The sequence below is a fragment of the Pteronotus mesoamericanus genome, unplaced genomic scaffold, assembly GCF_021234165.1.
Source record: "Pteronotus mesoamericanus isolate MK-2021 breed Mesoamerican mustached bat unplaced genomic scaffold, CSHL_Meso_final scaffold_533, whole genome shotgun sequence".
Classification (NCBI taxonomy): Eukaryota; Metazoa; Chordata; class Mammalia; order Chiroptera; family Mormoopidae; genus Pteronotus; species Pteronotus mesoamericanus.
This window is the reverse complement of record NW_026555320.1, coordinates 5,992,147-6,005,174: the sequence shown is the minus strand read 5'-3', so window position 1 is coordinate 6,005,174 and position 13,028 is coordinate 5,992,147. Positions and strand designations below refer to the sequence as shown.

Here is a 13,028-nt window from a genome sequence, read left to right as displayed (position 1 = left end):
CAGGGCGCCAACGCCCGCCTCCCAGGAGGTGCCCTTCTGCGGTTAAACCCCCATCGCAGAGCCGTGGGGTGTGGACGGAGTGAACAATGGCCGCTGCCCAGCAGGGCTTCTCCTCCTTTGTACCAGCCTCTTAAGTAAAGGAAACTACGGTGGCTGGGAACACGCACTGCCATGTGACCGAGATCAAATCACTTCAGCTCTCCGAACCTCCGATGCTGTGTCTGCAAGAGGGAGACAATACCACCTGCCTCGCAGGGCCATCCTGAGGATTAAATACACGTGCCCCTCCTGCAGTAAGTGTGCAACACACAGGCTCTAATGGTTCATTCAGACATACGTTTGTTTTTTTTTATTTTTTAAGATTTTATTTGTTTTTAGAGCAAGGGGAAGGGAGGGAGAGAGGGAGAGAAACATTGAGCGGTTCCCTCCTGCCTTTTGCACGCCCCCAACGGGGGACCTGGCCCACAACCCAGGCCTGTGTCCCAACCGGGAATTGAACCGGCGACCCCTCGGTCTGCAGGAGAACACCCAACCAACTGAGCCACACCAGTCAAGGCTGTTTTTTTGTTTTTGTTGTTTTTGTTTTTTAATTGATTTTAGAGAGAAAGAGGGAGAGGGAGAGAGAGATACCGATTTGTTGTGCCAATTCCTGATGCATTCACCGGTTGATTCTTGTCCATGCCCCGCTTGGGGATCGAACCTGCAGCGTTGGTGTATCCGGATGCTGCTCTAACCAGCTGAGCTGCCCAGCCAGGCACGTGAGACATTGGTTTACTTGGCAAATGTTACTGAACACCTACCGACGCTAGGCACTGTTCTAGGTGTTGGGGACACAGCAGGGACAAAAACCTAACTCCTGGTGGACGACAACGGACACAGTCGCAGAGAGAGATATAGAGCCACCGCCACCTGATACATCTATGTCAGGCAGCAATGGGAACCGGGGGTGAGGTGGGAGCTCTCCGCCAGGCGGCAGGGGAGCGCTTGTCATTAAGGCAGTCACAGTTCACCCAGTGATGGACGTTTCTAGAGAACGTGACCTTCCTGTTTTTCATTAATCTGTTCTCTTGGCTGATTTCTGTCTCCGACTGGTCGAGCCGTGAAATGGCCAAGGACCTGTGGAGGCGGCCAGGTCTGAGCCGATGGGGCCAGAGGCTCGGCATTGCTGGCCCGCTCTGGGCTGTGGCAGGGCCCAGAGTTGGGGGAGAGGGCACTTGGCTATGAGCTGTTCCAAGGTCACGCCGCAGGGACACACAAGGGTTTTACGTTCCCCAGTGAGTGCTGGCGTGGACATGGTGAGCACGCCTCGCCAACCCTTCCGTCCTGTGTGTGCTGGACCCTGGGGAGCCCGGGAGCCCAGAGCCCAGAGGAGACAGCTCATTGCTGCAAGCGGATCAGAGTGAGGCAGCAGGGAAGTGGGCAGGGAGCTCAAGCCAGGGCCTGACACGAGCGGCCACACTCCATCAGCAACCGCAAACCCAAAAGGTGGCCTCCTCCCCACTGTTCCCAGCCAAAGTCCTGGGACAGGCTCTGATTGGACCGAGCAAGGTCCTGTACTCATCGAGCACTCAATCAAGTGGCCTGGAAGATACATTATGTTGATTGGCCGGGAGCAGCAGGCAGGAGCTGATGTCAGACAAAGCCAGGCTGCTGGTGAGAATCCAGTCGTTAGCAGCTGGGAAGCTCCCCAGACTCACCAAGGTCTGGCCCTCCTCCCACCTCTGGGCCTTTGCACATGCAGCTTCCCCCCACCCCCGCCCCCGAGGTTGGGTCGGGGCGCGGGGGGTGAGGGTGAGGGTGGGGGCGGGGAGGGAGGAGAGTCCGCTCGGCCAGGCTGACCTCCCTCCAGGTTTCCACTCAAATTTCTCTTCTTCCCAGAGGCCCCTCACACTCTGCGGGTTGCCTGCCAGGGAGGTCAGTGTGGACTCCCAGCGACAGGGCGGGGCCGCCTCTCTGGTGCCCGCTGCCCCGCAGGAAGCGCTCGGTCAAGGTCTCCGGGGCAAAGGATGCCGCACAAACACTTGCACGCCCATCTACACGCGATCCCCTTCCCGGCCACAAATGGGGTTATGTGCGCATTCCACCCGGCTTGCAAGCCCACACGCGCAGGACCCCTTCTCCACCACCAGTGCGCGCGCAGGCGCGGGGACACGCCCGCCCGCTCCCCGCTAGACGCCCACCCGGAACAAGCTGCGCCCTGCGCGCGCACGCGCGGCCCCAAGTCCCGCCTCCGCCCGGCCGCACCCGTGGGGGCGGGGCGCGCTGGGGGCGGGTCCTGCGACCCCGCCCGGGAAGCTGCGCGAGGCTGGGCGGCCCCCGCCACATCCTCCTCCTGCTCCCGGGCCGAGCCAGCTAGCGGGGCCGGGGCCGAGCCGAGGGCTCCGAGGGCGCGGGCGGAGCGGGGCACGGAGCCATGGCGCATCAGACGGGCATCCACGGTGAGGGCGGGTGGTGGGCGGCCAGGGGACAGAGGGTCCCCACCCGGGGCTGCGCCCCCTTCCCAGCCCTCGGCTCCTCTCTCCTCCCCGGCATCAGCCCGGGGAGGCTTCCTGTTCTGTTTGTTCTGTTTTGCAGCCGCGCGCGGGTCGTCTGGGGGTGGGCACATCTTGGGGGGGGAGGGGGATTTACTGTGCATAGTTGGGAGTGGGTGTTCATGTACGTACACAGCTGGGCGGAAGTCTCTGTGCGCTGTGTGCCCTTCTAGGGGTGGATGTACTGGTGTGTGTGCCCATCTATGGATTTTTGTTCCTTTCTGGGGGTGGGTGTACCCGGATGCGCACATCGGGGGAAGTGTGCACGCATGTGCACTTGTCTTGTGTGTACAGCCCTGCGTGTGTGCTCATCTGTGTGCACGTGCACTACAGGCTGATTGAATGGACACAGCGACATGGAAGCATCTTTAGACATCAGTGTTTCGTGACTGCGTGCACACGTCTGTGAGTGTCTGTGCACAATTTCAGTGCACCTCCGTGTGCATTTGCTTCCATGGGTGCATGCACCCGATGTGTCTGCGGCGGCTTGTATGGGTTTGTGTCAGTGTGAGGAGGGGTCCTGGACCTTTGGCTGCTCGCAGGACTGCCACACGCCCCCGCAAGCTAGGCTGCGGAAACCGGGGACCCGGCGGTCAGCGCAGGAGAGTGGCCAGGCTGACCTTGACCTCACATCGCCCCCTCTGCCTGTTTTCTGCTCTGATCTTCCGAGTCTGCCCCAGCCAGTTGGAGGGTCCCAGTCTCAGGCTGGAAACACAGAGGAGGATCCGGATCTGGGGTCTGTGTCCCGGCCCTAGAGCCTCCAGGCCGGTTCCCTCCAGCCCCAGGCTTCTCCAACCGGAGCATCGCCCTCTCCCCCCAGGGACCACAGTATCGTCCTTAGGCGGCCGGGAGAGAAGCAGTGGCCGGGAACCCGGTGTCCTGTTGCTCCCCGGTAGCCTGTGTCCCCCTCCGCTGGCCTGTGCCGAACGTCCAGCCCGCTCGCCCAGGGAGCCCAGTGGTTTGGCCACCAGCCACCGTTCCCACAGCGCCTGGGGCCACCATCGACCTGCCTGACCGCCTGGCTCTGGGCTGTGGTTGTGGCCGCTCGGTGGCTCGGCAGCCCTGAGAGGGTTTCCCCGGCCCCGCCCCGCCCCAAGCACCAGAGCAGGCTGCGCCCGGGCCTGGCCGGGCCAGGCTCCCGCCAGCCGGCCGGCCTCTCTCCAGAGGAGCTGGAGGGCCTGTTCAATGACTCAGCCCCACAGGAGGAAACGGTCCCCGCTGTCCTTTCCTTCCCCTTTGTCTGGTCATTCATGCTGCCTCCAGCTGCGAGGGGACTTGAAGTTAGGGTTCCTCTTCTGTGCTCAGGAGCCTACCTCTCTCCTCTCCCCAAGGCAAGGCCGGCCGGCCTGGGGCATCCTGGGCGCCCTGTGAGCAGGGGGAGGTGGGAGAACAGTCTGCCCTGGACTCCCAGGTGCAGCCCCGCCCTGGGCGCAGGTGTGACCCTGCTGACCTCGCAGCAGGGCAGGGGAGGGGCCTGTAACCCGAGGCTCACGGCGTGGGGGGCGGGCAGGGCCGCCGACCGGTGGAGCATGAATCTTTGATGACTGCAGCTCAGGTGTCCCAGGCCTGGCCTCTGGGTTATTGATGGCTGCTGAGGAGGCCTGGAGGGTTGCCTCTTCCCCTTCTGGGGTGTCACTGCCCTGGTAACAGTAGAAGGGGCACGTCAGCCTCCCCTCGGGGAGGGCTGCTGGGCCTTTTCTCCCAGAAGGTCTGAGCAGGTAGGGAAGCAGCTCAGCACAGCCCCCCACGGTAATTACGGTAACAAAGTGGGTGTATGACCAGCCACGGCCCCGCTGCCCAGCACCTTCTCCCATTTACCCCCCCCACCCTGGGCCCGCGGCCTTTGGGGAGTAGGAGCTCCGCACTGTAGGCGAATCTGCGGTTCAGTGAGGTTGGGGGTCACACGCAGCGGTGGGAAAGGGGGCGCCCCAGGGGCCTGCGGGGGCGAGTCCCGCCCCCGCCCAGCGGGGCTGTGTCCCCACACCCTGCCGCTCTGAGCACTGAGCCCCTGCAGCTCAGCCGGGACCCCTCCCGCCCAGCGGCGGAGGCCTCAGGCCCAGGGGCGCCTGAGGACAGGACTAGAGCTTGTTCCCTACGGCCCCCCTGCCCCTGCGCCGCTGCCCTATTAATACTCTCTGACCTCAGCTGTGTTCCTGCTGAAGCCTCCTGACCCCTGGGAACCCTCAAGGTCGTGCTGGCCGGCCCTGTATGCCCAGAGGCCACATCAGGCCCTTCCTCACGCAGACCTTGGTTTCTCCGGCTGAACCAGAGGGGCTCAGTGACTTCCTGTGATTCCCTGGCTCTGACCATGACCTTCACCTCTGCACTTGAGTACTCAGGCATTGTCTGTCACCTTCCAGCCCTGTGGCCGCGAGGACCAAAACAGGGTCTGGTTGGGGGAGTTCCTGAGAGCCCTTCCTCCTCCAGGAAGCCCTCCCAGCTGCCTGGGTTGGGAGCCTGTGGCCGCGGCTGGGCTGTATCCGTGTAGGCCGTGTTTCTGTGCATGTCCTGTATGTCCTTTGACTGCAAACACGTCTTCGCCAAGCCCTGCCCCTGCGCCTCGGTGTGCGCACCAGCACGTGTGGCACTGAGCTGGGCGTGCGTGCGTGCGTGTCCAAGCGTGCACGGCGTTTGCATTGGGCCCACTGAACGTGTGCTCGTGGACAAGGGTGTTTGCATTCCTGTGCCTCTCTGTCACCTGCACATGTTACTGTGGTACACGTGCTAGGCTGAGTGTGTCACTGTGTGTTGGCACGTGTGCCATGTGTGCGTGTGCACACGCGTGTTGATGGGCACAGCGGCCCTTGCACATTGGGGGCATTTGTCCCTGTGTTTCTGCCTGTGGTCACGACGGTGCTGAGTGGGCCCCAGTCCCGCGCAGCGCTGGGCCTTCCTCCGACTGGCCTGGCCTGGCCGGTCGCCGAGCCCGCCCCCTTCTCCTCGGCGGGGGCTGTCCCATCCCCACCGGCCTGTCACCAGAACTGCCCCAGCCAGCAGGCCACTCGCCTGCCACCTCTGCTGGCTAAATTTGGGAGCTTATGTTCAGTGGCGGCGTCTCAGATTCCCGGTCACATGGGGGGCTGCATTTAACCCAGCTCCCAGCTCCGCCACCAGGCCCCGCGGGACGGAGCAGGCCCGGGACGTGTCCCTGCCCACCCTGCTCGCGCCTCCCGCGCACCCCCACCATGTTCCTTGTTCTCCTAGCCACCGAGGAGCTGAAGGAGTTCTTTGCCAAGGCGCGGGCTGGCTCTGTCAGGCTCATCAAAGTCGTCATCGAGGACGGTGAGTGCCCCCGCAGGCTAGGACGGCGGCTGGGCGGGGGGCCATCAGCCTCCGGCCCCCTCAGGGCCTCAGTTTCCCCTTCGGGACGGGAGGGGCCTTGTAAGAGAGTGCTGGAGGGGCGTTCACCTGCGGGAAACGGAAACAGAAGCCGGGAGGGTGCATCCCAGGGAGGGCCTGGCCCAGGTCCCGCCCTGGCCACGCCCCCCGGGGCTGACTAGGGATGGGATGGGCCGGGGGCAGGGAATGAGTCGGGCCAGGCGCCGGTGGCTAGCACCTCTCCCCTGCAGGTGGCTGGCAGGCCCAGACCGGCTTGGCCCCTGGCCAGGGGGCGTCCTAAGAAGCCGGGGCCCTGCCCTTGGGAAGTGTCCCCACAGTAGGGAGAACGGGCTCTGGGCCAGCTCTCTGTGAGATGGAGGTGGGTGGCTTCTAGGCCTGGCTGGGCCTTGGCCTGGCCCCAGAGGACCTGGGGTGACGCAGGGGGAGGGGCTGGGCGGGGGACTCTAGCTCAGGGCCTAGGCGAGGAGGGCTGGAGGGGCCAAGGATGAGGCTGTGGCTGTGGGGCAAGTAGAAGACTCCTCCCCCTGGAGATGAGGGGCCCGGACTCAAGGATGGGGCGTGGCTGCCCCCCCTTCCAGCCCTTCCTTGGAGCCATGCAGTAGGGACCCCTGCAGGAAGCTCCCCGAGGGGCTTGGAGCCCGCTGATAGGCCTGCAGCCGGGTCTGCTCAGACAGGGTGTCCCTACGGATGTCGAGCGGGCGGGCGCTCTAGGTGGGCTCTAACCTGCCTCGGTCCTGCACGTGGACGTTGGCGCAGCTGGGGGTGCCCAGGAGGGCGCAGGCCCCCCGACGGGCGACCGCTGCCCACCTCCAAGTGAGTGTGGCCGACCTCCTGATACTTCTAGAGAAGCTATGAATTCCACTTCCTGTGTGAAACTTCCCGGTTTAAAAATGTAGGCAACAGGTTAAGCCACGTTGATGGCGCCATTGGGCTGACTTGGCTGCGATGGCTGGTTTTCCACCAGACCCCCATGGGGCGGGGCGGGGCAAGCCGGTGAGGAGGCCGAGCCTGCAGAGAGGCGCCTCTCGCCCCCATCAGGAGGGCCTGATGGTCGGATGCGAGGGCCCCTGGCCGGGGGCAGGGGGGCGGGGACTGTCCCCATCTTGCCTCCGGCCTGGGCCGTGAACACCTGGGCTGCTGTTTGGCGCCCCGCTGCGGCTGATGGGCCCGCGGCAGCCATGGGTGCCAGCCGGCTGGCCAGCCTGTGGCCTAGGCCCCAAGCGGTGGCTACTTCTGATTTGTTGCTTTTTGGGGAGGGGACCACAGCGGGTGGGCGGTGTCAGGGCCCCTGTTCGTGCGGTGTTTGGTAGGAGCCCCTCCATCCCCTTTTACGGCACACGTTTGCCCCTGCAGGTCCCGCAGCCCATGGCTGTGCACCCACCTCCCTGAGCACGTTGGTTCCAAGAAGGCTGTGCGGGCGGTGCTGCGGGAGCCCTGGGCGGGGGGCGCGGGAGGTGGCTTGGGCTGTGGGCCGAGCCTCGCGCGGTGGGTAGGTGTCCGCAAGGGGGCCGTGCTTTTGGGGGGGGCACACGCCTGGTGCCTTCATGTGACTGGCTGTGCTGGGTCCCTGGGGGCACAGCCCCGCGGCCGCCTCTGTGCACGTGTGGAGCCAGCGGCCTCTAGCTGCCTGCTTTTCCTCTCAGTCACTGATTCAGGCACTGCCGTGTCCCTCGGGGCCCAGAGGCTCCAGGGGGAGGCAGGGTGGGCGGCCAGCAGGTTGGAGCCGTGGCCGGAGGCCGGAGGGCCTGTCGGGGCGGGTGTGGGCCTTGGCCGCCCCCACACTCACCCGGCCTCCGCCCCCAGAGCAGCTCGTGCTGGGGGCGTCGCGGGAGCCGGCGGGCAGCTGGGACCAGGACTACGACCGGGCTGTGCTGCCGCTCCTGGACGCCCAGCAGCCCTGCTACCTGCTGTACCGCCTGGACTCGAAGAATGCCCAGGGCTTCGAGTGGCTCTTCCTTGCCTGGTCGCCTGACAATTCCCCCGTGAGTCCTGGGGCCCCCAACCAGTCTTGAGATCGGGGAAAAGGGCAGCTGGTCTGAGCGAGACAACAAGGCCCTTGCCCTTGGCAACCAAGGGGGGATCGAGTGGGGAGATGTCAGGTCCTGCTGCAGGGAGTCTGAGGGACAAGGCCGCGGGGCGGCCTGCAGCACTCCTGGCTGCCGCCAGCCTGGCTCTGGGAGGCTGCAGCTGGGCCAGGCGAGGGCTCCCCCTGCTGTCTGAGCCGCCCCACTGCCTCCTTGCTTCTGCACTGCGCACCCTGGTGGGCGCCTGGCCAAGGCTGGGCCCCACCCAGCGGCTCCCGCCTGCTGAGGAGACAGTCCTGGCGGGGGGGCGGGGTTCACAGCCCGGCCCCCGCTCCCCAGGTGCGGCTGAAGATGCTGTACGCCGCCACCCGGGCCACGGTGAAGAAGGAGTTTGGGGGCGGCCACGTGAAGGACGAGCTCTTCGGGACCGTGAAGGTAATGGGCCCATGGAGGCCGGCGTGTGATTAGCAATCACAGAGCAAGTGGGCTCAGGCTCGGGGATGGGTGGGGGGCCCAGGGCTGCAGCCCGGGGTGCTCAGTGCACTTCTGGCAGCCCACCCTGCGGTGCCCGTTCACGCCTCCGCACCCCCGGCCAGGACGACCTCTCCTTCGCCGGGTACCAGAAGCACCTGTCCTCCTGTGCGGCGCCCGCCCCGCTGACCTCGGCCGAGAGGGAGCTCCAGCAGATCCGCATCAACGAGGTGCGGGCACACACAGGGTGGGCGGAAGTCCCAGCCCAGGGCCGCGGGGGCATCAGGCCTGTGCTCCCTGGGTGGGCTGAAGGCTGCTGGGAGCAGGGGAGGGCCTCACCCGCCGCTCCCGCCCCAGGTGAAGACCGAGATCAGTGTGGAGAGCAAGCACCAGACCCTGCAGGGCCTTGCCTTCCCGCTGCAGCCAGAGGCCCAGCGGGCGCTTCAGCTGCTCAAGCAGAAGACGATCAACTACATCCAGCTGGTGGGTGTACCCCGCCCCCCCCGCCTGCTCACACGCACCCCCAGCCTATCTGCTGCGGCTCCCCTGTGTACCGGTGGGAACACCTGTCCACCCGCCTCCCGTCCCTACCCGTTCCCGTTCGGGGTGCAGCTGCCGGGTGTCGTGGGGGCACTCAGTTCCCCGGCCCTATCCCTGCTCGTGTGCAAGGACACCTGTGGCACACTGCCCCTCATTCTGCCTCCCACGCTGCATGTGCGCACTCACCCCGGGGTCTGCTGACCCCTCAGCTCTGCGCCCCCAGCCCCTGGTCCTGGACAGTCTGTAGCTCCTGCACCCTTGTCCCCAGCAGGGCCCTCTGCCCCAGCCTCCGCGCTGCCCGCTCTTGAACAGAATGGCTCACCCTTCCTCAGACACATCCCCTGAGGACGCGCGTCCTCGGGCAGGCAGGCAGGGTGGCAGTGCCTCCCTGAGGCCGAGGCCCTTCTGGCTGCCCTGCCCACAGCCCGCGGTGGGGCCTCCTGCAGCAGAGCTCTCAAAGCGGCCGAGCCGGCGCTCGGACCTCCCTGGCGGGTGGCCACACTGCAGTGCGCCCTGGCAGAGGAAGCTCCTGTTGGGCGGGCCGGGCACCCCCGGTCCGGCGCCCTCACCCGCCCCCGTCCCCGCCCCCTGCAGAAGCTAGACCTGGAGCGGGAGACAATCGAGCTGGTGCACACAGAGCCCACGGACGTGGCCCAGCTGCCCTCGCGGGTGCCCCGAGAAGCCGCCCGCTACCACTTCTTCCTCTACAAGCACACCCATGAGGGCGACCTGCTCGAGTCTGTGGGTGAGCAGCCGCGGCGGGGCGCGGGGCGGGGCGGGGCTGGCCTCCCACGGCGGCGCCCGCTCACCGCCGCCCCCGTCCCCAGTGTTTATCTACTCAATGCCGGGGTACAAGTGCAGCATCCGCGAGCGCATGCTCTACTCCAGCTGCAAGAGCCGCCTCCTCGACTCCGCGGAGCAGGACTTCCAGCTGGAGATCTCCAAGAAGGTGGGCGCCCCTCCCCTCCCAGGGCCCTGCCACCTGCCCTCAGGGTGGGGCGTGGAGCATGGGGGTCCTGAGTCGGGCAGAGCAGGGGGCACTGCTGCCCGTTGGGTTGGTGGGGAGACCGAGGCCCCAGGGCCAGCGTGCGTAGCCCAAGGCCACCCCGCTGACTGGCCTGGACCCGCCCCAGCCCTGGGTCTCCGGTCCCTGGGTCTGGGAGGCAGAGGGGACCAAGGCGCCCAGGGCCTGGGGGCGGCATTCCAGGCAGGGCTCTGGGAGGAAACCCCAGGCTGGGGGGTGAGGGGTCGGGGGTGCCCCAGGAGCCGGGGGGACCAAGGCCGTGCGCATCTGGGCCACACGCCCACAGGCTGACTCTGCCGGGCTTTATGCAGATCGAGATCGGGGACGGGACCGAGCTGACGGCCGACTTCCTGTACGACGAGGTGCACCCCAAGCAGCACGCCTTCCGGCAGGCCTTCGCCAAGCCCAAGGGCCCCGGGGGCAAGCGTGGCCACAAGCGCCTCATCCGGGGCCCCGGCGAGAATGGGGATGACAGCTAGGCGGCGGGGCCCCAGCCGTGCCCGACGTGGGACTGCGAGGCGGCCCGCCCCCGGCCCGCCGCCCCCGGCTTCCCGGCCTGGGTATCGGGGCAGGGCTGCCTCTCATGGGGCAGGAAGGCTGGTCCTGGGTCACTCTTGCAGCTTCCGAGGGCCCCTGGGCTGGCGTTGGCGACCCCCCCGCCCCGGCTCTCCCCGCCTCCCCTCTGTGTGCCCAGGGAACCGGGGACCCTGGCTCCCACGGGAACTGAGCCTCGGTTCCCAGCACAGCCCAGAAGCCTTTGGCCGCGGAGGGCGGGCTCAGCTGGGGCTGCGGCAGGGGTCACTGCGGGGTGAGATGGTTGAATGCTGTATTTTTTAAAGAATAAAATATTTTTAAATCAACACCTGAGTCTGGCCCAGAGGGACCGCCGCTGGCACGAGCTCTGGGAGGCCCTGTGCACCCACCTCCCCCACCCCCCTCAGAAGGGGTCAGGGAGAGTCTGCCGGGTGAGTGGGGCAGAGCCTCGGACAGGCCCCCTGGGGCCGGGTGGCCAGCCCCCGCTGTGGCCTGGGAGCCCGGGCATGTTGGTCTCCTATGGTGGCTCCAGGTCCCAAGCTTACTGGCTTTAAACAACATATATGCGTTCTCTTAGCAGTTTTTTTAAGCCCAGAACAAGCCTCCCAGTGCTGAAACCTAGGCGTGGCAGAGCGGGCTTCCTCTGCAGGCCTCGGGGAGAGCCCCCGACTCTCGCCTCTGCCAGGACGGCTGGGGGCCCTTCCTCCATCTCCAAAGCTGGGGGCAGTGTGTGTGCGTCCGGATTCGGGGTCTACTTGCTCTTCTGCAGTCAGTCTCCCTCTGCCTCTGTCCTGTTGAAGGGCGTTTCTTTCTTTTTTCTTTTTAGGATTTTATTTATTTATTTTTAGAGAAAGGGGAAGGGAAGGAGAAAGAGGGAGAGAAACATCAATGCGTGGTTGTCACTTGAGCGCCCCCTCCTGGGGACCTGGCCTGAAACTCAGGCAAGTGCCCTGACTGGGAATCGAACCAGCGACCCTTTGGTTCACAGGCTGGCACTCAATCCACTGAGCCACGCCCGCCACACTGGAGCAGCTCTGCCTGTCAGGATTCTCAGCCTTCATGGGGAGAGGCACGATGGTGCGTCTGGACATCTGACATCTGCTGTGTGCAGTCTGCGTGTGCATGCGCAGATGGCCCTCTCGGGGTCCTGCATCCCTGCCCTCAAGGCAGGCCGGGCGGCTGCTGAGGAGCGGGGAGGGCCTGTGTCTTCGGTCCCAGGGGCTCTGGAGGAGTCTCCCTGGGGTTGGGACCTCAGCAGGAGACATGCCGGGGAGGGCGTGTGGGGTCAGTGACGGGGGCTTGGCTGCTGACCGGGCGCTGTCCTTTCTCCTGTGAGAACGTCCTGGGCTTGGGCTCAGGTCCGCATCCCAGCCTTCAGGCCTTTCTCAGGCCCTGCTGAAGACCCCGGAGGTATAGGGAGAGAGCTGGACCCAGAGGAGGAGGCCCCAAACGCTGGCCCCCACGTGGGCGGGACACCCCTGCCATTGCCACCTGGCCATTCGACTCCCTGGGCCTGGGAGCCCGCTGCACGCCTGGCGGCTTGGAGCCTGTGTGCGGTGACACCCGCTCAGCTGCCTAGCCCTGCCGCTCCCCGCAGAGGCCCTATCTGTCCGTTCACTGATCAGCACTCAGAGCCGCTGTGCCTGCCCAGAGCTGAGCGCGACAGAGCCGTGGGCTCAACCGACACAGCGCCGCCAGCGTGCTGGGCGCTGGGGAGCAGGCAGGGAAGACCCTGGCCCTCGGAGCCGACCCTCCAGCAGGGCACAAAGGCAGCGTATGCCAGACCATGAAAAGGCAAAGATGTGGCGTGCTAGTCGGTAAAAGCCGTCAGTTACGAAGAAAAGCAGCCGGGGAAAGACTCCGGAGAGCCAGGCCCCGGTGGGAGGGTTGCACACAGGCCGGGGAAGGCTGCGCAGAGGGGGCGGCTGTGAGCGGAGGCGGCAGAGGCGACTCGAGGTGACTCGGAGTGTCTGAGGGAAGAGCTCCAACTGCACCTCCAAAGGCCCTGGGGCGGGAGAGGGCTGCGGGCGAGTTCAAGCCGTACCTGGGGGCCGGTGTGGCTGGGGACTGGTCAGGGAGGCCCTGGGAGGGCCCATCCGAGGGGACCCTGTGGCTTAGACTCCAGGAAGGGCCGTGGAGGGGTCTGTGCAGAGGAGGGGCCTCATGTGACTTAGGGGCCAAATGGGCGTAGGCCACGCCCGGGGCGGGAGAGCAGAGGCAGGCCAGCTGCAGGGATGCGGTGGCTGCCCTGGTCTTGGCGAGAGACAAGGCGGCTCAGACCGGGCGGCAGACATGAGCACGGTGGGCAAAGGCAGGTGTGCGAGTGAGGCCGCCGGGACTTGCGGAGGCCTTGGTGCCCCCTCCGCCCCCCGTAGTGCTGGGGGCTGAGGAGCAGGGAAGGGCCGGCGGGGAGGCTGAGCCGGCGGTCCCAGCTGGCCGCGCACCAGCTCGTGGGAAGAGCAGCGGGGAGGCCCCGCTCCATGGGAAGTGGCAGGCTGCGGCGGCGGGGCAGGTGCGGCCCGGGCGCCGGCACTCCCCACCCCTGGCTGCCTGCCGAGGCCTCTG

At 66.2% G+C, this 13,028-nt stretch overlaps 1 protein-coding gene across 1 annotated transcript; it reads left to right on the top strand.

Moving 5' to 3' along the window:
* The first annotated feature begins 2,293 nt into the window (after positions 1-2,293).
* Positions 2,294-10,456, top strand: TWF2 (twinfilin actin binding protein 2). Its single transcript, XM_054594523.1, has 9 exons — positions 2,294-2,438; positions 5,736-5,813; positions 7,674-7,852; positions 8,234-8,329; positions 8,491-8,595; positions 8,723-8,848; positions 9,500-9,650; positions 9,733-9,854; positions 10,241-10,456. Exons 1-9 carry the CDS (start codon positions 2,414-2,416, stop codon positions 10,406-10,408), a joined length of 1,050 nt encoding a protein of 349 aa, XP_054450498.1. The 5' UTR covers positions 2,294-2,413; the 3' UTR covers positions 10,409-10,456.
* The last annotated feature ends 2,572 nt before the right edge of the window (positions 10,457-13,028 follow it).